Source organism: Equus przewalskii, chromosome 7 (assembly GCF_037783145.1).
Source record: "Equus przewalskii isolate Varuska chromosome 7, EquPr2, whole genome shotgun sequence".
NCBI lineage: Eukaryota > Metazoa > Chordata > Mammalia > Perissodactyla > Equidae > Equus > Equus przewalskii.
This window is the reverse complement of record NC_091837.1, coordinates 23,245,193-23,266,524: the sequence shown is the minus strand read 5'-3', so window position 1 is coordinate 23,266,524 and position 21,332 is coordinate 23,245,193. Positions and strand designations below refer to the sequence as shown.

Genomic DNA, 21,332 nt, shown 5'->3' with positions numbered 1-21,332 from the left:
GCCAGGCTAAGCTAGATGCTTGCAAACAGCTGCTCTGAGCCCACACACTATATCTGACAAAGTAATGAAAGGACCATAAACCAGGGGGAGTGCTTCCTCTGTTAGATGGCAGCTTTTTAGCCCAGAAAAGAAGAGAAGCTCCAGCCCCCCTCCTCTAGGCAACCTGAGGTTTACAAAGGAAGACACCGTAGCACATCCAAAGCATCAAATGACGTCCTTCCATATTGCGAGGATGGGGCAGAGGTGTCACTGTATTCCATTGTGAACCTTCAGAATTTTATCCATATATTACCTATTCAGAAAATTAAAGAGGGATGGCATGCCACCTAGAAAATGCAGATTCCAGACAGAAATGTATGCCTTCTGCCAAATCAGTTAGTTCCTTGAAATTTGGTTATTCCAAATGTCAAGCCTCTTAGGCTAAAAATTGGTTGGTTTCTGACTAAACCAAGGTTACTTTAAAACGCTACCTAAAAAGATCCACCATTAGCAGTTTTTATTCTCTTGCTAAAAATAAGTACCTGAAACAATATATAAATCCAAGAGGAAACATAAAACAAGCTGTTTCAAGCTGAGACTATGTGCAAATAAATCTGTTTTCTAATTTAACTTTAGACAAACCAGCACGTGCTGCTCAGCTTCTCTTTCAGTGTGTTCAGCATCCCCTACTGGCTTGGACTTGAAAACTTCCCTCCACGAAATTAGTGATGTGTGGGGAAGGTTGAATTCGGGCCTTCACTGTCTCTAGAGGAGGACAGACAAGGAAAGTGCTCCTAAAGCTTCAGCAGGGGCTGCGCTTGTCCTGCTTCTATAGGAGGAAACGGTCTGCTCAGGCTGGTCACCATGAATTGTGGCCAACACCCACCCTGGGCTCTGCAGGCAACAGGAGAGAAGGGTATTTGAAAATAGCCCACAAGGCCTTGATTTGCATGCTTCTACCTTCAAAATCAAAAAAGGTAGAAAGGCATGTTTTTCTTCACAACTAGTCAAACTTTCTGCCCAAGGGCAGTCTCTCTGCCTCCCTTGCTATAATTTTCAGGTCTGTTGATTGACTCATGGATCCTGAGCAAGTACCCACTGCAGAGTCAACAGATAAAACCCAACCAGACTCGGCTGAGAAGTTAGGCATTTCTGAAAAGCCTACCTGTCTGCTAGCAATGAGAATTAATCCACAGGTTGTCTCAACTCAACCCCAAAATCCACCCTGATTAGAGTTAGACATAGAAGAGATTTCAGATCATGTCCTAAGAACTGGTTTGTTTGTTTTTTTTGCGGAAGATTAGCCCTGAGCTAACACCCACCTTTTTGCTGAGGAAGACGCCCTGAGCTAACATCTGTGCCCATCTTCCTCTATTTTATATGTGGGACGCCTGCCACAGCATGGCTTGATAAGTGGTGTGTAGGTCCATGCCTGGGATCAGAACCAGCAAACCCCAGTCAGCCAAGGCAGAGTACGTGAACTTAACCACTGTGCCACCAGGCTGGCCCCCAAGACCTTTTTGCATAAGCTCACGTCTCAGGTTTCTCATTTACTATGTGGTATTGGCAGAGTTAAGGAAAAATCATTGGCATCGGAGCTAGGTTCAAATTCTGACGAGGCCACTTTTTAACTGAGAGTTGGACAAGTTCTTTAACTTCTCAGAGGTCAGGTTCCCCATTTGCAAAGCAAGACAGTATCTATTTCAGATGCTGGAGGTGACCATCAAGCACCCAGCATGAAACCTAGTCATGGTAAATAGCAAGTCAGTAGTTAACCTTGCTGGTAAGTCAGCAGCAAAGGTAGATCGTTGCAACATCTTTGAAGGTGCTCCCATCTCTTAAGAAGGGAGCGAGATTAGGCACAGACAACTCATTTATGCTGTACCCAAGTGAATTAGGAACTGACCAGGACAATGTAAACAAAAGCATATTTTAAAATCTAATTTTATTCCTAAAGTTCAAATTAGCTAGCGGGAAAATACACTTTCACTATACAAAACATTGTAAACTGATTACACATTAATAAAGAATTTAACACACACACACTTTTCTAATGAAAGAAGCTAGATGCAGCCCTTGCTATAAAAAGCTGTACCTGAACAGGAATGGACATGTTTAGTCTAAGGCCCTGGCAGTTGACTATAGAATGTCAGTTGTTCCCAGTTACGTTTAAACGCAGAAATAGAAACAATGTGGAAACTTACATTCATCAAATAGTAGCATTTTAAATATACATGACTAATAAAGTGAACATTCAGAAGGGCCACTGCTCAGTGTGAACCATGTCGGCCACTTGAGGACAGTGATCTCATCCAAAGAACAGAAGTTTCAAACATCTGAGTAGTTTAAGTTAAAAATAGGATGAAGGAGAAATAAGAGAACAGGATAAATGTCCTCCAAAGAGAGCAGTTGTAAGCAGTCTGACTTCAGTAATTAGTGATCGTGGATGTGTGATGAAGCCCGGAGGAACCTGGGAAACTGAGCATGTCCACAGGCTGACAGGCATACAGCATGGACCAAAGTTGCTGCAACTTAGGATGGATCTTTCTGTCCCCAGTTAGTAGTGAAAATAATTTTTAAAAATAGTTTCAGCCTTTGAACACTAAGTATCCAGTCCCTTCTGTGCATTGAAATGCCTGGGCTCAAGCTTGGGGCAAGTGTCCTGTTGGGGAGAGGCTCGGCTTCAGGACTTGAACACGTGCACGGCCCGTACCACATACTGCCGGCAAATGGGACACTCGCTCATGCGTTTGCCACACTTGGTACAGGTGACCATGTGCCCACATTCGAGCAGGACGCAGTCGATGACGGCATCCATGCAGATACGGCACAGGCTGTCATCTTCCTCGTCCTGCAGCTGCAGCCGCTCGCCATCTGAAAGGCAATAGAGTGCTGGGGCTTCGGGCACAGCCACCTGATGGAGGCTGAGAAGTCACCTGCTGTGACCACGGCAGGCCCAGAATGAGCCCAGTGTTGTAAGAGAAATAATCCCAACTTCTCTACACTTTGGTTCCTTCCACTAGAAATGGCAATAATAATAATAATGCCTACATCTCAGAGTTTTGTGAAGAATAAATGAGAAATGCTTGGCTTAAGGCCAGGTAGGAAGTGCCCAACAAATGTTAGCTATTTAATTCTATTTTATATCTGTATATAATTCAAGGCTTTTGTGATAAGGATAGATTATTTCTGTAAATAAAAATGAAGAAACCCTGGTTGTCGTACATATGGGCCTCAGAGTCAGAACATTGGAATTTCCAGCCCAATTATGTGGCATTAGGAAACTTGCAGTCTCCGGAGCCTCATCTCAGTAGAAAGAGGAGCTTTATTTCCACACTGATAGGAAAGCTATGAAGAGTCGTACATCAAATAGCCTGTAGTTGGAACACGACCCCAGCCTTAGAAGCATCTCAAAAGCCATCTGTGTTCCCAGCCACCCTGGTACTGCTAAAGTCTGTCTAACTCAGAAGGGATAGGCCATCCTGGCTCTGTGGCCAGATTTAGGTTCTAAGAAAATCTAGGCTCTGAATAAGAAAGGTGCTGAATGAATTTAAAAAGTTCATCTCAGTCTGGGGTTTGGCCATAGAGCTACGGACACTGAGGCTTCCCTTTCTATAGGTCATAGAGGGGATCGAGGGGAATCACGAATACAGTTAGAAAGAACAGGAATTCAAGCTTAAAGGGCCAGTAGTCTCTGGATTTAAGAGAAATAAACAGTGCCATGTCAAGAGTCTTGTAATCTGGGGTCTTAGTTCATAGCCCATTCCACTCCTGGGGATTGAGGAGAAAGGATTCATGGGACGAGATGACAGATAAGCTGATGGAGAAGACACTAGAGGGCTCTTGAGAGTAAATCAGAATCTGGGCCTTGGTCTCCTCTCCTGCGTGGAAGGTTCCTTCTAACACTTAGAATTTCTGAGCATAAAGCAGAGGAGCCAGAGTCTGTCAAGCAGATTAGACTAGGCTATTGGGGTGAATCTCGGCATAAGTGGCTGAAGCCAGTCAAACTAGGAAAGTATTCCAGCTGTGCTCAAAACACACCATGTATTCCACAAGCCTGGAGATTAGACCAGGGATAGATTAAGCAGTGAGTTAACTGAGAAAGGCACTTTGGCAACCATGCATGCCGTGGCCTGCTCTACCGTACACTCCTGGAGAGTGGAAATGGCCATGCACTCCCAGCACACAGCTGGCATGTACATCTACTAAGTAAACTGACTTCTCCCCTCACTGCCAGAATACCGTTTCCCAGGCTGTGAGAAATGACGTGAGGACTGCTTCAGTCTAGATAGGAACATAATATTTGTCAGGCTGAACACCACTGAATTCTTTTTTTCTTGCTTGTAAGTGCTCTATGGCTTGGCACTATTATCTGCTGAGGACTTCTGCTCCATGCTTCATCAATAACAGAAGTTCTTGACTTCAGCTTTCTGTGACTTACAAAGAAACTCCTCTTACTTGATGCTAAGAACTCCTTAACTACCGTGGCTCCATGGAACTTTCTTTTCCACTGTTAGGATTTAAAAGCTACTATTGAAATAACCAAAGTATTAGCCTGCCGGAGGAGTTAGTGAGAAAACAATCATTTTTCTAGAGACAATGAATTTCATTAGAGTTCTAACAAATTATGGCAAGGAAAATCAGACTGAACAGATGATTGCCTAACTCACGTGGCAATGGTAGTCTGAGAGCCCACATCGCATAATGAACTTACTATTTAACAGATCTATAAACAGGTTCATATAACTAATTCATACTCAGTAAAAGGATGCATAGTTTTCTCAAAAATAAATTTGACTTATTTGTGACCAAAATAGCTCAGTTTTTAAAAGCCTAAGGAAGGATCTATAGGGGAAAAAAGAAAAAAGAAACCTACATGACTTTTGGTTTTCTTCATTCTCTTTGTATAACCGGTTTACTTTCTCCACCAGCTCCCATTTTTCACAACAGCCAGAATAGTTGACAAAATTCCGAGCCAGGATTTCCTTCAGCTGGCGCACACTCATCCCTTCCACATCGTCCAGACTTGACAGGTCAGACAGCGAAGCTCTCACTCTTTTCTTAGAGAGGCCAGGCGTCTGAAATCAGAGAGCGCTTCCATTACCTCTGTTCCTGCAAATCCAGACCTCCCCACAGCAAGGAAAATGGCATGCTCCCTTCACCCTATAGTCACCACTGGCCCTGGATATTCTTCCCAGACCTCTCCTCAGTCCTTGAAGTATTTTCTATATTGTGCTACATCCAAACAGAAGAAACACCCTGTCCTAATCTAGCAAAAGTCCACAAAGACATTTTAACTGCCTGCCAGGTTGACATGTCAGGGAAACAAAATTTTATAGGAGATCTCACCCGCTCCTCCAAGTTTCCTTCATCATCTTCATCCTCATCCTCCTCATCATCATCGTCATCATCATCATCATCATCATCTTCTGTGTTTGCTGAAGCTACTTCACTTTGTACCTACAGACATAATGGATCTGATTAGGTCAGGAATCATATTTTCCTAACAGTATCAACCCGTATTTATCACTGGAGAAAGACTTTCCATAGGTCCTCTCCCAAGAATGACTGCAACACCTGGCATATTCCACAACTTCTCTGAATCCTGCATGCCTCTGCCCCTCCCAAAGGGCTGGGCCCTACCTTCCATAAAGTTATCTCAAAAACCAGATTCCTATGTGTGTGTGAATTTGTAAAACCTAACCAGAATATTAACTCCCCAAGGAAAATCCTATCAGGGAATGCCAAAGCCATAAGCGTATGGAATTGCACTGCGTCATTATCAAAGGACCTGCATATGGGTGGTTTAACTGGAACCTCTAAGGTACAGGTGGAAACTAAAGGGCTAAAATCAGCCCAAGTGTCAGGGGCATTTGCTTTGAAAAGATCTCAATCCTACATCATACTTGGACATTCCAATTCTAAAGAATGCTCTCTAGGGGCTGGCCCCGTGGCTGAGTGGGTAAGTTCCCGCACTCCGCTTTGGAGGCCCAGGGTTTCACTGGTTTGGATCCTGGGCGCAGACATGGCACCGCTCATCAGGCCATGCTGAGGTGGCGTCCCACATAGCACAACTAAGAGGCACTCACACCTAGAATAAATAACTATGTACTGGGGGACTTTGGGGAGAAGAATAAAAAAATTTAAAAAAAGACTGGCAGTTATTAGCTCAGGTGCCAAGCTTTAAAAACAAATTTTTTTAATTAAAAAAAGAAAAACGAATGCTCTCTAAGACTTCTTCACTGATGGCTGATGCTAGTTCTAGATTTTCGAAATTCCTCACCAATCAAAGGTAGTCTTTCATTAGGAAGAACAGAAATCCCTTTGATTTGGGTTATGTGCACTTCTTTCCCATTTTTTTCTTCCGACTTTATTGACCATAGCTCTACGACAGCCTGAGTCAGTTTCCAGTTTCAAATACTCTACCCCACTGGTTCATAAGCGCCATACTGTAGCATCCAAAGACCCACACCTCCCAAGTGGTATCAGACATCCAACAGTAGCACAGAAGTCAGATGGATCTTATGTTTGCATCATAATTATGCCAGCTCTCATTTCGGAAAAGAATAAAACTCCTAATTTGTACTTATCTAATTTATGACTATTTAAAAGGCAACTAGACCAATTTCCCTCTGCTTTTAACTCCTTCAGAGAAGACAATTAAATGTGGACAGAAATGTTCAAAACAATTATTTCAGCATTTTACAATCATTCATATATACAAATTGAAAATTAATTACAAGCACTTGCATGTTATTCAATCAGGATGCCCAAGGACCTCACTGGGACAATATTCTGCACTGTCATTTCTTTAAAATTAGTACATAACCACATTCTTTCACTAATTTGGATGGCTATTTCCCATTATCTAAATAAAAACAATTTTACTGTAGCAAGGCCACTGGGCATTAGGTCAACTTACACTATTGTTTCCATGGTCACTGACACACAAATAGTCCTGCAAATGTTTCTATGCTACTTTTCACAGTCATTATTTCAGCAGTTAGTATTTAACTATATAAGGAAGGGAAAATGAGGTAACTAAGGTCAAGAGACTGATGAGCTATTTTGGAGACCTTCACATAGCTGACTTTGGGGCCACGACTCCCATCAGGACAGCCTGTGAGTGCAGAGTTCAGCAGCTTGTGGAACCTCTGCTCCTGCAAGGACTCATCAAGCCCTAAAGGCCTCACTATAAGGCCAAGGGTAGATGTGCCAGGCCCTTGGAGTAATTATGCCCTCATACCTGTGCCAACGCTCCAGATCCTAAGGTCCGGTCTCCACCCATAAGCTCTCCCTGAAACGAAGATACAGTAGCAGAGGGGGCTGTATAGTTTGAAAAAAATGAATGTGTAAAAAAGCTAGAAGTCTGGGACCTTGAGGAGTTCAGACTGCTCGTGTCCAGGTCGTCCTCAGAGCCCAGCCCATGATGGCACAGGACTAGATCCACCAAGTCTTCTTTCTCCCGACAGGTATCGATCGGTATGTTTCTAAGAATGAGATACTGCCGTAGATCCTTCACCTTCAGTCGCATTAACTGAGGGCGCTGAAAGGCCGTCTCTTGTAATAAGTGACAAGTGGAACATCTACGGAGATTTTCTTGTAAGACTGAACAAACAGAGCAAAAATCCTTCTTGCAGTCACAACATACATGCTGAAGAAACAGATAGAAAAGAAGCATTTAATGATAGCCAGATACAAGCCATTGTGAAAGCACTAGTTTTCTTTTTGCCTTATATTAAAATTCAATTTTGGTTCTTATCAAGTCCCCCATGGCACCAGACTATTCTTACAGGCATTTTTGTATTCCCAAAGCCATGAAAATCAAAACAGTCACTGCTGAGGCAGTTTGGATTCACAGAAGTTCAAATACAGCCCTTTAAGAAAAACATACACTCTTGTGTTAATGAATTAAAACCTTTCTACTCCTTGAGGCAAACATGTAATTAGCAGAACAGCGCTGACTTGAACCACATAAAACAGAAAGCACAACTACAAACTCTTCCTGCTCTTTTCCTATGCAAACAATTTCCCCATTTGGAGAAGGGGACAAAAACATAACAGATGGAAAGAGAAAGACAACTGATCTCTCAAAGTCAATCCAAGCAAACAGAGGACCCCACTAATACAGTAGTCAGTACCCTACAGAGCTTTAATCCCAATCAAAGCCATTCTAGTAGCAAAGCTTACAGAAGCCACTAAGATGTGGTCATTTCTGCTTGGCATGTTGTTGCCACAAACACCACCTTGTTCCGTAAGTATTTCAAAGGGTTGAATTGATGATCAAAGACTGTGAGATGGCATAGCAAGATGATGGTTCTCAGAGAGAATGACTTTCTCTCCTAGAGAAAATAACTGTCTTAGCCCAAGTGTTTCATGGTGAATCTCTAAACAGTATTTAGTTACCTTAATATACTCATTTCTTCACTTGAGTTAAGAATATGGATAGGGACACATTTTTTGAAATTTGAGATCAGTTATAGTAAATCATCTCTGAACAAAATTGCAGACTAATTAAATCTCTTGCTTCAGAACATAAGCATCATCAGGAACAATCAAAGTACAGAACTCAAGGGAAAGAATGCCTGAGCAATGTGACAAGTAATATGTCTAGTTGGAAAACCTGAGCAGTGATACAGTCCCTCCAACTGAGTACTTTTCTAAATGGGAAATGATTAATAGGACTAACTTTCTGATATTTTTCTAAAAAGAAATAAACATTCATTAGTATTCAAAATAACATACAATCAAGAATTCTAATTCATGTCTTTTGTATGTAAAATTTTATCTAACTCACCTTCTTTCGAAAGACTGAAAATGAAAGTCCACAGGCTTTGCAAACTATATTAGGCCCTTCTGTAGGTGCTGGTGGATAAGTGGAAAAATCAGAATTTGGTGTAAATCTGAATGGACCAGTGCCTCCTGCAAATCCTGACTGCTGGCCCCTGACAGCTCCGGTTCCCATGACTTCATTCAGCAGCCCACAGCACGAAGCCCACATAGACGTGGCACCCGCCTAAAAAAGAACACAAGTAGGGACCAGAGTTTAAAGCTAAGTGGAACCTGGTTTCTCTGGGATCCTCAGAGAATGCCATTCTGGAGAGGTATATTTGCTCTAAATAACTTTCAGATTATTCTTTTAAGTGTCAAAATTTCAAGCAATTTGGAAAGAGACAATTTCCTGGCATTTGCAAAGAATATTTGGCATTAAGAATACTCGTTAAACAAAAGGAAAAGACAAAATGAACACAATCTTGTAAAAAAAACAAACAAACCTACATACACTCAGAGATACATGTGCACATGCATAGGAAAAAGACTGGCTAGAAGTGCGTGCTGCGCAATATTTGGGATACGCTTATACCAAAACAATTGTCCATTGTTTATCTGAAATTCAAATGTAACTGAGTGGCCTGGATTCTATCTGGCGCCCTTAAACTGGCGACTGCGCTGGGGCTGATTTACCCAGCTGTCATTCAGCAGAAAGAATATAAACTCACATTACTGAATTTCATTAAACTTCTGTTCTCCCATTTGTAGCTGGCCATAATAAACTACGGCCTACATAAATAAAAAAATATATTTTTAAGTGACTGGAAAAATATCAAAAGGTCAAGTGAAGCTCTCTCTAGATTTTTAATGTAACTCCTATAATTTATTTTCTTAAGTTTTTCTCTACTTTCCAAAATTTTTATAAAAAATATATTAATTTGACACTAAGGAAAATATTCTTAAGAAGGAGTTATCCTACCTTTTCAAATTGAAAATACTAAACACAATTTTTGATGACTCAACCAAAATGACCTCTCGAGGTGTAAGGGCTATTTGCCACTCCACCAAATGGCCTGAAACTAATGTATTGCCTCATGTTTTTTCCTCTCTTCCCTGTGAGCCACCAGTGCTGTCACTACACCTACAGCTCTAGCAACCTGTCCCCTTTCCGACTTCAGACTCGGAAACCTGATAACCGCGCTTGTTAGAAGTATATATACAAATATCATTTTCAGTGAGGGCTCAAGGCATTTTCCCATGCTTAAAGTATAAATGCTATAGTGTTTGGAACCAATCGGCTTTTGTCCCTTGTCCTAATTCTTAAGCATATTCTAGACTCTAGATAATGTGATAGGTAATGGGAAGTCCAGGTAGGTGAGGTCTTACTAGTTAAAATGGCAGCACATGACAATCATACAGTTTCATTTATTTTATTATTTCTGTCAAACATCTACTGTTTCTCCAACAAGCTCTTTAAAAAAATTTTTTTTAACATCCTTAAAAGGCTATATGGAATACTGTAGAAGGATCGTGCTATTCTTGCTACTACCCACAAAAATAATGCTATATTAAATATAAGGAAAAGAGTAGGTAAAGCAATAAGAAACCACAATACAAGGTTCAAACAGTCTTAAGTATCAGGGTGACTGACTTAAGTATTATATGGCTTCATACTCTATAATTCTTAAGAAATAGTGATGCTTTTAAAGGTCAGGTTAAATTATAATTAATAGTTCATACCTTTAAATAAACACATACCTCAGACTCTAGAGCCATGGTTCATTTAAACATAAAAGCATGAAAATCCAGATTTACTAACAGTTCACTTAAACTGAGTGTTCTTTTAGCAAAGGATTCATCCACAGTGCTTTGAACAGTGAGCTCTTAAAACAATGGAAAACGTTTTAAAAATTAAATCTGCACATAACAGTTTGGGGGGGATACCTTAACTGCAGAAAGTAACACCGAGATAAACTTTTCTTTGTTCCAAGAGTTTAAAGAAGTTTTTGAGAAGCTTCAGCTTGCTGCTGACCTAGCTACTAAACAATTAAACAGCTGTGTTAGCTTTTATCCCCCTTCTGATTCCTGGGTTATGTTGTCTCCCTAACTCAAGTGAACTTCTTCCACAGCATCTAGTTCCACCACCATGACTGATGAGTAATTAACTGTGTAAAAAGTTTCTTTATATTACCTCTTTAAAGGCAATGCAACATTATTTAAATTTTGTGTGCTACCTAGCAAGTCCAAATTGTGTCTTGTTGAGAAAGAGTAATAAAGTTAAAAAAGATTCTGATCCAGTGGGCTTAAAATCTCAAACAATACTCCCCCCTTTTTTTTTTCCTTTTTCTCTCAAAGCCCCTTGGGTACATAGTTGTGTATTTTTTTTTTTAGTTGTGGGTCCTTCTAGTTGTGGCATGTGGGATGCCGCCTCAGCATGGCTTGATGAGCGGTGCCATGTCCACGCCCAGGATTCAAACTGGCGAGACCCTGGGCCGCTGAAGCAGAGCACGTGAACTTAACCATTTGGCCACAGGACCGGCCCCAGATACTCCCTTTTAAAAACAGCACTGTCACACATTTTGTTTTTTATACCAGAAATCAGTTTTACAACTAGAGTTAAAGAAGGATACAAGTTTCAAACCATATTAATGAGTATGATCATTAAAATTCTAGGCTGAAAATATTCACAGCTCTGGTTAAGGCAACAGGAGGATTTATTTTGGGAAAACAGGTGGAATCTCTGTATAGACATCAATATTGGAGGGTAACAATTTCATCCCATTCCTCACATTTCTATAAAAGGGAGGGAATTTCCTCTTCATTCCCCAGAACGGAAAATAATGAAAAGAACACTTCCATCTACTTTCAGCCATCTCATTATAAAACTAAAATTAAAAAACAAAGCCCAAGTCAAGCCCCGAAGTGTTGGCCCAGGCAAAAATATGTTGCTATAACCTAATATTTGGTATAACTCAGCCAAAGAGTATAGCGGAGGGAAAGAGGAAACACTGAAAAATCTAGGTTTTAGCCCCATTAGATCTGTGAACTTAAATTTGGACAAAATCTCCCAATAAAAGAATACTCTTAGCATTATACTGAAGGATAAATCTATGTATACTGTTATCCTCTGACAGTAGCATTTGCAACATTCCAGCCCTCTTAAAAGTTCAGAAATTAGAAACAGTGGAAGCCCCAGTCACTAGTGGGTTGTTGTTTTGTTTTTGGCAGGTTTTTTTGTTGAGGAAGATTGGCCCTGGCTAACATCTGTTGCCAATCTTCCTCTTTTCGCTTGAGGAAGGTTTTCCCTGAGCTAACATCCATGCCAATCTTCCTCTGTTTTGTATGTGGGAAGCCACCACAGCATGGCTTGATGAGCGGTGTGTAGCTCTGCATCCGGGATCCGGGCCACAAACTCTGGGACACCAAAGGAGAGTGCATGAACTTAAACACTATGCCACCAGGCTGGCCATTCCAGTCACTAGTTTTATTCGAAGTACCTTTATTTCCCATCCAGCACTTTTTTTTCTTTTTGAGGAAGATTAGCCCTGAGCTAACACCTGCTGCCAATCCTCCTCTTTTTGCTGAGGAAGACTGGCCCTGAGCTCACATCTGTGCCCATCTTCCTTACTTTATATGTCGGATGCCTGCCACAGAATGGCTTGACAAGTGGTGCACAGGTCTACACCCGATATCTAAGCCAGCAAACCCCGGGCCGACAAAGCGGAACATGTGAACTTCCCCATTAAAAACTTAATTTCCATTTCCCCTTGAAGCCCCGTGTTTTCTGGCACCTCAGTGCTGAACTGAAAGTGATCTATTTAGTGATTCGACCTCCTTAACTTCTTCAGAGCCAATATTTTGAGTCCTGTACCACAGGGACTGCTATCACTGTCTCTTGCTAAGAAACTGCCTAAGCCTGTGAAACTATCCTTAAGACAGTGGTTGGACTCACCAGAGGAGCCTTAAAAAATACTGATGTCCCTGGGTCCCAGCCCCAGAGATTGACTGGTCTGAGGTACAGCCTGGGCATCAAAATATTTTTAAAATCCCCATGTGATTCCAATCTACAGCCAAGGTTAAAAGGTTAACACCTGCTTAGTCTAGGGGATTTCTCCTTCCTGCCTACATGGTTTCTGCTGCAGAATCACTCTCAGCAGATTCCTGAGGGGAAGGAGTCATGGTTACTTCTGAGGCCCGTGCCTCTAGAGTTCTAGGGCCAACACCTCAGCCGCATGCTCCTCATAACCTGGCTCCTTTTGTTCCCCCGCAGCAGTGGGACAAGACTCTGGTGTTTCCCTTCCCTCTATGGCTTCCCCTAATCCCTTCAGAAGGGCTCAGCTAAGTTTTCAACAATTTAATCTGATTCTTACATTACTTCCTTTTCACCTATTGGCCTGGAACTTTTGCTGGAATTTGGTGCCTTTCTTCATTTTATTTGCTCTTTGCTTTTTGGCCCAAATTTTTATTTCCTAACTTATTCCTTTACATGTTTTCTTGTGTGAAATCTTCAATATTAGGAGAAAGACACTGATTTCTGGGTCTTTCAAAAAACAGCCATTGTTTAAACTATTTTTGTCCTTGTTCACCTCTGAGTTGAAGAATCCACCCAGAAGACGAATCCCCCCAGGCTTGGGCTCCATCTCCCTGCCTCTTTTAGTATGCTTCATTTTCCTGCACTTTCTCTTAAAGTCCCAATTTCCCAAGTTTCTTCTGCATGTCCCCTCAGGGCACATGCATCCCTACCTAACAAGTGTCACCTTGATGTTCACCCAAAAATGCTTGAAGTGTCCTACACCGATCTTCCCTTCTCAAATCCGCCCAAATTTTCTGTTGCTACTTGATATAACAGTCCCAATTTTCAAGTGACAGAATCTATATAAAAGCAATTAGGGAACGATTTAAGACAGCATCTTCCCAACAGTTTACTGAATGTGGACTCTTGAAGCGGGGTAGGGAAGAATAGGGGAGACGTCAATTTATCCTCTGGGCTCTTGACTCTCTGCCTTTGTCACACTTCCTCGGGGAGCCCAGTTATCTGCTAGGGTAATAACCAAAAAGCTTCCCTCTTTTTGCATCCTCCCTCTAAAAGCTTTAAAGACTCAAGTTCATGTTCTTTCTCTTTCCATTTCTGTCTTCCTGTCCTCTAAGATCTTTCACCAGTTTAATCAGCCTCCATTCCCTTATTTGTCTTTTATTCACTTGTTGCTCACCTTTTGGTAGTAAGATTGAAGCATATTTTCCAAACTACTCCATCTCCTCCTAGATTTTCTGTGCAAACCCAATTCCTAGACAGACAGTACACAAGGCGCAGCACTTTGGCTTTTGAATTTGCAGTAAATTCACTGAGTTGTTACTCTGCCTCAATACCAAAGAGGCGTATTCCTTATGTAAGGGTCACCATCCATCTTTTATTTGATTAAAAAAAAAAAATCCACTACCCTTCCATGAGTGAAGCCAAGGTCTGACCTCTGAAAACCAAAGCTATGATCTGGGCTTCTAACAATTCTAAATCCTACTTGGGACCATGGTTGAGAGTAGGACTCTACTGGCTAAACCACATGAATCCAAGAGGTTAAAAGGAACAATAATCTGTAAAGATAGCTACATTTCCTCCCTTGACCATGAATGTAATTCAAAAACAACAGAGAGAATAACTGAATAGAGTAACTATTTACCTATGACTGGCATAAAACTCCTAGCTCAGGGAATTTAGCTGTGTTTACAGTTTATTTTCTAGCCGTCAATGACTACTGAAAATGACTTTTTCTTGATAATCTAATCCCTTTCCTACACACCCCCTTAGGCCAAAATTGCTCCCGAATAGATCAGCCATAGGACCATGGCGTGCCTGGCTGGTTAAGAACCAGGCATCATATTAAAAACTTACACGGCCTATAGTCAAAAATTACATTCTAAAGCCTCCTATCTGCCCTGCCCCAGACACCTACATCTCTTCACATTATTCTGGTATCTGATGCCAGTTCTTGTGCTTTTTTCAAAGCCAGTGCACCAAAATTTTAGGGCACCAATACCACTACCTTTTTTTCACTCCCAATTTGGAACTAATTAAGAAATCAGACAAATAGAAATTTAAATGTTTGCTTTTTTACTAATAACACCAAGTGGAGAACATGACTTTAGCTCTGCAGCTATTTGGTCTTGATAATATGCCACCCAGTCACTGGCACAGCTGAGCGACAGGAGCTTATCATCTAGGAGACCAGACTGCCATCCTTCCACAGGAAGACAGATCTGAGGAGTTCCCAGAAAGTACTGAGCCAAGCATGTTTAGCTCTTTGGCTAAAACTCACTGACACAAAAGTTCCTCTTCTTTCTCTAGTAGCAGAAAGGCTGAAAGCATTCCTCCTCTACTGTTCCTTCCCAGAGAATGAATTAGAAATTCCCTCCCCTCTGTAGCAGTATAAAGGAGCGGAGGGCATGTTAGCCACAAACCTAAACAATTTGCAGGAGAGCAAGACTGACGGTTACCAGTACTGTGACACTTATTTCCATAACAACAGACTACCAATTTTATAAGCACTCTGATTCCTCAGTCAGATTCACACAACATAAACCCATTCTCAATCACCATTTCAGTCAACAAAAGCAAGAGGAAATGTACTGTTTCTTCACAAAAACAGTAGCCCAGCCTTCTTTCTGGAAGAGTGCCAGAGTTTTCAACACGCCTCAAGGTTCAGCTGTCTTTGATTGAGCGTCAGAGCATGTGCCTGATCTAATGTGCTTTTAGAATCCCTGGGGGGAAAATACTTCCTAAAGGCTCTATTTAAAGAATTAATAAAAAGTTTACTACAAATTTCGACTCCTATTCTAAACTACATCAGATGTGATCCCTTTTAATGACTCCACCAAATGTAACAGTGACCAGGCAAACTAGAAGGAAGACTCAGGAAAGCTATGGTGGTTTCCAGGAAGATTAAACGTCAAAGACAAAGAGTAAGTTGACGGATTTGAAAACAGCAGGACACTAAACGCTCACAGACTAGATCATCCGCTTCTGATTAAACTGGGTAAACAGCAGTAACAATAAAGCCACCTCCTAGGAGTTGCTTGCCAGAACTCTAAATTGAATATGGTAATATTTTACACAGTTACTTTAAATAGAAACCTAGAAGTTTCAAATTCAAGAACACTGTTTTTCTTGGATGTTGTAAGAAGCTACTAGGACGAGGCAGGGATTCAATTCTTGCAGCACCTCAGAGAACTCACTCACTATAGGCTTTGTTTTAAATTCTGAACAACCAGTTTACTGAAACTCAATGTCCTTATGTTAAACACAAAAAAATCCTTCAAATCTTAGTGCTGGTGATGTAAAAGAATAAGTTTTACAGTTTAAATTTCAATTAGGTTAAACTTTCCTACCGAAGTTAAAGCAAAGCAGAAGAAACAATTGAGATAATCAGCAAAAAATCTTTGCTCTAACTAGAGCCACTTGAGAAACATGCTCCTTCAAATGTGAAAGGATTTCTTATGGAAACTGCTGCTTCAATTGAAGTACAATATGCAGGGAACTCTGCTCTCTCAATGACCAGATATCAGACCATATACCACAAAACAGGGAATTCTACATTCTAAATTCTTTCTCTCATACCATTTGGACCTTAAGCAGGCTACATGATGCTCATCTTAAAAATGTAATATTTTTAGGCAAGATATTTGGCTAAATTGATAGATTTTTAAAATAACGTGAGCTGGAGATCATAAATGTTACCTGTCTCATGTTTGTGTTTTGTTTTCTTTTTCATACTTGATCCTTAGCATCATTCCCTCACCTTTCAGAGAAAAAAAAAAGGAAAAGGAAATTACATTCAACAGATTACCTTTTCCTTGATATCTCATTTTGAACTTGGAAGAATGAAAATGATTAAGTAAAATTAAGGGTGAGATCAATATAAGTATGGAAAAACAGGAAGGAGGATTAAATTACATACAGGACACCAATCTGGATTTATTTTTAAATCCCTTATAGGGAGTTTAGTAGACGCTACTCTCATGTTAAACAGTTTCTTGAGTCTTTGAGAGGTAAAACCTATTTCAAAACATCAGTTTCTAAACAAATTAAAAGAAGAAAGTAAATACCCCTTCCACACAGATACTAAAATCAGCTGCTCCTGGCTATAAGTGAAGATGCACTTGTCTGATTGCTCAGCTTTTAAAGTAATTTTAATTCCACTGAAAGAAGTACTTGCCTAGATGAACATTCACATGTTAGAATTCCATAGCAGGAATCACCAACCTTGCCCAGAAAGCTACAGATGAGCATACCCCACAATTAAACAATTTCAATATAAAACAAAGTTAAATAATAAATAGCTGAAATTCAAGTTTTGTGAGTCTACTTTCCATAAAAAACATAAATGAAAAGTAGTATCTTCATAATTGTCATCTTGCACAGATTGATGTCTATTTAGATCTGCATCTTGCTTCATAAAATATCTATCTTTTCTACATTTTCAACTGCCACCAAACTTTGTTTCTAAAATTTCAACTCAGAAAGCAGCATCTTCCACTTAAATTCAAAAACACTTCTATTTTTAAAGAACTTGATTAAAAATTTCAACACTGGACCTGTCCCTACTTCTCTCCTTCTACATGTAGTTCCTTGATGGGCCATGAATTTAATATTGATAAAGACACTGACATTCTTTGAGGTAAAATTATATATATAAAGATCCTTGCTTTGTTTTCGGGTCTTAACATAGTAAGACGATGGTTTTAAGGAAAGAAAGCTAGTTTTAGACATTTTAATAGGTATTCTAAGTTGAAGTAGTATTTTATAACGAAACTGGGAAGTTAAAAATAAGCTCTTACAATATCCTCGTGTTTAAACGCACAGTTCAAAAGTTACCTATCCCAAAAATCTTCCTTGCTTCCTGCAGCCAGAAATAGCCTTCCTTGCTCCTGCGGGTTTTGCGTTTTCTTGATACCTTACATCACATTCTGCCTGGTAATGCGGTTACTTGCGCATGTGTTTTCCCTTTTGATTGATAAACTCCTAAAAGGTGGGATTATGCTTTCCGTTACTTCTGTTCACCAAGTCGCCCTCTTAGCTAACACCCAGGAAAAGTATCACGAAACACGTGCTGAGTCTCTCCAGGCACGGGACTCTCCCCATCGACCCTCCGCAGCCAGTCCTCGCGGCTCCGCGAAGGTGGAAGGTGGAGTTCCAAACCAGCAGTTCGCTCTCTTTTCCTCCCCCACACCAAGCCCACCCCGCCGTGGGGACTCAGGAAACCGTCTGCGTCTGAAAGAGCATCACCTGGTGACACCCCGCTGGGTGCTGAGCTCGGCGAATGAATCAATACCCGAACTGACGGCTGCACAGAGCTCTTCGGGACTCTCAGCGACCGAGCGGGGAGGATCGGCTCCAGAAGTAGGCCAGAATCCCACCCGCCTCCCCACTTTTCTTAAACTTCTCTCGGGGATGCTCCCACGCTCACACCCACCTCGGAGAACTCAAGCTGTCAAACGATCGGCTGCGCACCTAGCGGCGCCGAGACGCGCCCAGTCCGCCAGCGCTTCAGGTCGCGGCCCCGCGTCAAGCCGACGAAGAGACCCGTCGGGCAGGCTTGTCCCGAGACACGTCCAACCCGCGAGCCCGGCCCCGCCTCGCGACCCCGTGCATCACTCCTCTCCCTCCGTCCTGCGGCAGCTCCGCGCCGTCCCCGGCCCTCGGGCTAGCTCAAGGACTCGGGGCGGGCCGCCGCGGGCAAAGGCTCGGAGGGCTCAGGCGAGCACAGCGGGTCTGCTTCAGGCCCCCGAGGACGCGGCCCGGGCCCGGCGCAGACGGCGGGTGGCCGGCCTCCCCCTTCCCCGGGCTGGCAGACGGCGCTGCCGCGGGACTCAGAGAGGCCGGGAGCCCAGGATCTCCGCCCTGCCCGGAGAGGGCCCCAGACGCCGGCCGGGGCCGCCCCTCAGCGGAGCTCTCCGAGGTGCCGGCGGGGTAACCACTGAGGCGAAAAGAAGGCACTTCGGACGCCCCAGCCGGAGAGGAGAGGCGAGGAGGGACTGCCGGCCCCACCGTCCCCTCACCTTCATGGCCGCGACCGCCGCGTCTCGGTCGGCTCCGCCGGGGAACTGAACACCATAGCAGCTCCTCGCACAGCCGCCCTCCTTCCTTTTGGGCGGCGATTACGGCGCCTCCCGAGGCGACCCAGCGTCCGGACGTAAGGGGTGTGGCCACGCCCGCCGCGCGCCCCCGGTAGGCGCGCCGAGCGGCGGTCGAGGCGGCCAATCCGGAGCTGACACTCGGGGGGCCGGTCGCCAGAACCAATGAGGTGGCGGGAATGGGGCGGGGCCTCTGGCGCTGCCGGTGGGCGGAGAAAGACTTCATTCCCTCCCGAGCGGAGATGGGCGGGCCTGGGCGTGGCAGGAGGCGCTCTCTGGGGAGGTTTTCGTGGTTGGGTCGCTGAAATAGGAGTCAGCGTCCCCTTAGGAACTTGTGCGGCAGGGATTTGGCTTTAGGGCTAGGAGGTCAAGTTCCCGGGCCGTGAGGGCGGGGCGGGTCGTGGTAAATTTGAAAATGCCGGTTGGTTTGAAGGCTTTTGTCGTAACCGTCAGAGCAGGGCCTCGGATTTCCTCCCGAGGCGTTCCGGCCTCTCCCCCTCGGTCGTGACCTCCCGTCTCCTCGCTCGAAGGCCCGGTGAGCAGCGGCAGCTGCGCACGCAAGGACGTGCCTTTCAAAACGAGGTTTTAGTGAAAACACTTAAGAACCAACGGTTCTCAGATACCCAGCTGCTCGTTCAGAGCGACCTTCAAAATAATCAAGTCCTAGCACCGTGAGAGAATTCGGGCTAGCCCTTGGAGTTGACTTTATTTGGGCAGAGAAAGTGAGGTTGCAAATTAAGGTGCCGATTTCTTCAGCCCGACTGGATGACGCTTGGTTGGTTTCCCTACGCTTCTTCCTCTCTCCTCTGACTCAACCGATATTTAAGCATTGAAATAGAGGAGACTTGAAGATGTCAGTTCACTTCTCACGAGGACCTGAGACTGTTGTATCCCTTTTTAATGTATTTGCTTATGTGGATTATGTCAGACTGAAACACCGCCACGCCACTTCCTTAGGCTGAAACAATACTTATTTTTTTAGCTTATGTTTCAGCTTATTTATTTTTTCTTGCTTCAAGCGCTGCTCTGATAACGTAATTTAACTTCTTATGCAGTATAGTCCCAGATTTTCTTCTTTGGAAAAATGCAAAGAAAGCCTTTCCTTCACCACGTGGGAGCAGCAGCTGAGCTTCGCTGGAAGAGAAAGTATTAACTTGTTCTTCTAATGACCTAGGCACAAAGAAACTCAATAAAAATTTGCCGGTGGTACAAAGCCGTATTTCTAACTCATTAAGAAAGGAAGCTGGCAGGTCTACTTCAAGAGTTAAGGAATAAGCACATGAAAAGACACTTGACTTCATTAGCCATCAGGGAAATGCAAATCAGAGCCACAAAGAGATGCCACTTCACACCAACTAGGATGGCTAAAATAAAAATGTAAGTGTTGTTGAGGATGTGGAGAAGTTGGAACCTTAATACATTGCTGGTGGCACTGTAAAATGGGGCAGCTGCTTTGGAAAACAGCCTAGCCGTTCCTCAAAATGTTAAACACAGACTTACCGCAGGACCCAGCAATTCCGGTTCTAGGTATAAACCCAAGAGAAATGAAAACATATGTGCACGAAGAAGCCTTATACGCGAATGTTCGTAGCAGCGTGATGGTAATAGCCAAAAAGTGGAAACAACTCAGATGCCCGTGATTTGATGAATGGATAAATAAAACGTGTTCTATCCATACAGTGGAATGTTATTTAGCCAAAATTGGAATGAAGTACTGATACGTGCTACAACATGGATGAACCTTGAAAAATGGATGCTAAGTGACAGAAGCCAGACACAAAAGGTCACATATTGTATGATTCCATTTGTATGAAATGTCCAGAATAGGTGAATCCATAGAAACAGAAAGTAGAGTAGCAGTTGCCTAAAGTGGAGGGGGTTAGAGAGAAGTGGAGTGACGGCTAATGGGCACAGTTCTTTTTGGAGTGATGATAATGTTCTAAAATTGATTGTGGTGATGGTTGCCCAATTCTGTAAACATACTAAAAACTATTGAATTTTACAATTTAAATAAGTGAATTGTATATGTGAATTATATCTCAATAAGCTGTAATAATAGTAATGATAATGATAGTGATATTGAGAAACAACACACAAAAAAGAGTTAATGCAGCTAGAGAGTGGCCAGAGAAAGGCAATTAAAGCAACCAAGGGTCGGGAGAGATTTAAATATTGGAGACCACTTTAAAACTGCAATTCTTGGGCCAGCTGGGTGGTACAGCAGTTAAGTTCCCACATTTGGCTTCTGAGGCCCAGGGTCCGCCAGTTGGGGTCCCAGGTGCAGACCTACGCACTGCTTGTCAAGCTATGCTGTGGCAGGTGTCCCACATAAAATGGAGGAAGACGGGCACAGATGTTAGCTCATGGCCAGTCTTCCTCAAAAACAAAAACAAACAAACAAAAAACCCTGCAATTCTTGAGGAAGACTTGTCTTATTCTGTGCCTAAGACAAAGCA

At 42.7% G+C, this 21,332-nt stretch overlaps 1 protein-coding gene across 5 annotated transcripts; it reads right to left on the bottom strand.

The window, feature by feature from the left end:
* Positions 1-1,907: 1,907 nt before the first annotated feature.
* On the bottom strand, positions 1,908-18,978 carry RNF34 (ring finger protein 34). 5 transcript variants are annotated; one of them, XM_070629061.1, is made up of 7 exons: positions 18,802-18,978; positions 16,481-16,541; positions 8,777-8,995; positions 7,226-7,633; positions 5,329-5,439; positions 4,856-5,057; positions 1,908-2,853 (listed from the first exon to the last, which is right to left on the bottom strand). In XM_070629061.1, exons 2-7 carry the CDS (start codon positions 16,487-16,489, stop codon positions 2,663-2,665), a joined length of 1,140 nt encoding a protein of 379 aa, XP_070485162.1. In that variant the 5' UTR covers positions 16,490-16,541; positions 18,802-18,978; the 3' UTR covers positions 1,908-2,662. The 5 variants fall into 5 exon arrangements, with proteins under 5 accessions (XP_070485162.1, XP_070485163.1, XP_070485160.1 ...); XM_070629062.1 differs by having other exon boundaries at positions 18,216-18,891; XM_070629059.1 differs by lacking the exon at positions 18,802-18,978 and adding an exon at positions 17,618-17,764.
* Between the last annotated feature and the right edge of the window lie 2,354 nt (positions 18,979-21,332).

Excerpts from the sequence above, each read along its gene's own strand:
- RNF34 (XM_070629061.1), bottom strand. Across the intron at positions 7,634-8,776 it reads TTTCAGTCTTTCGAAAGAAG|CATGTATGTTGTGACTGCAA; the intron begins GTGAGTTAGATA and ends CTGTTTCTTCAG. Across the intron at positions 5,058-5,328 it reads AAGGAAACTTGGAGGAGCGG|ACGCCTGGCCTCTCTAAGAA; the intron begins GTGAGATCTCCT and ends CTCTGATTTCAG.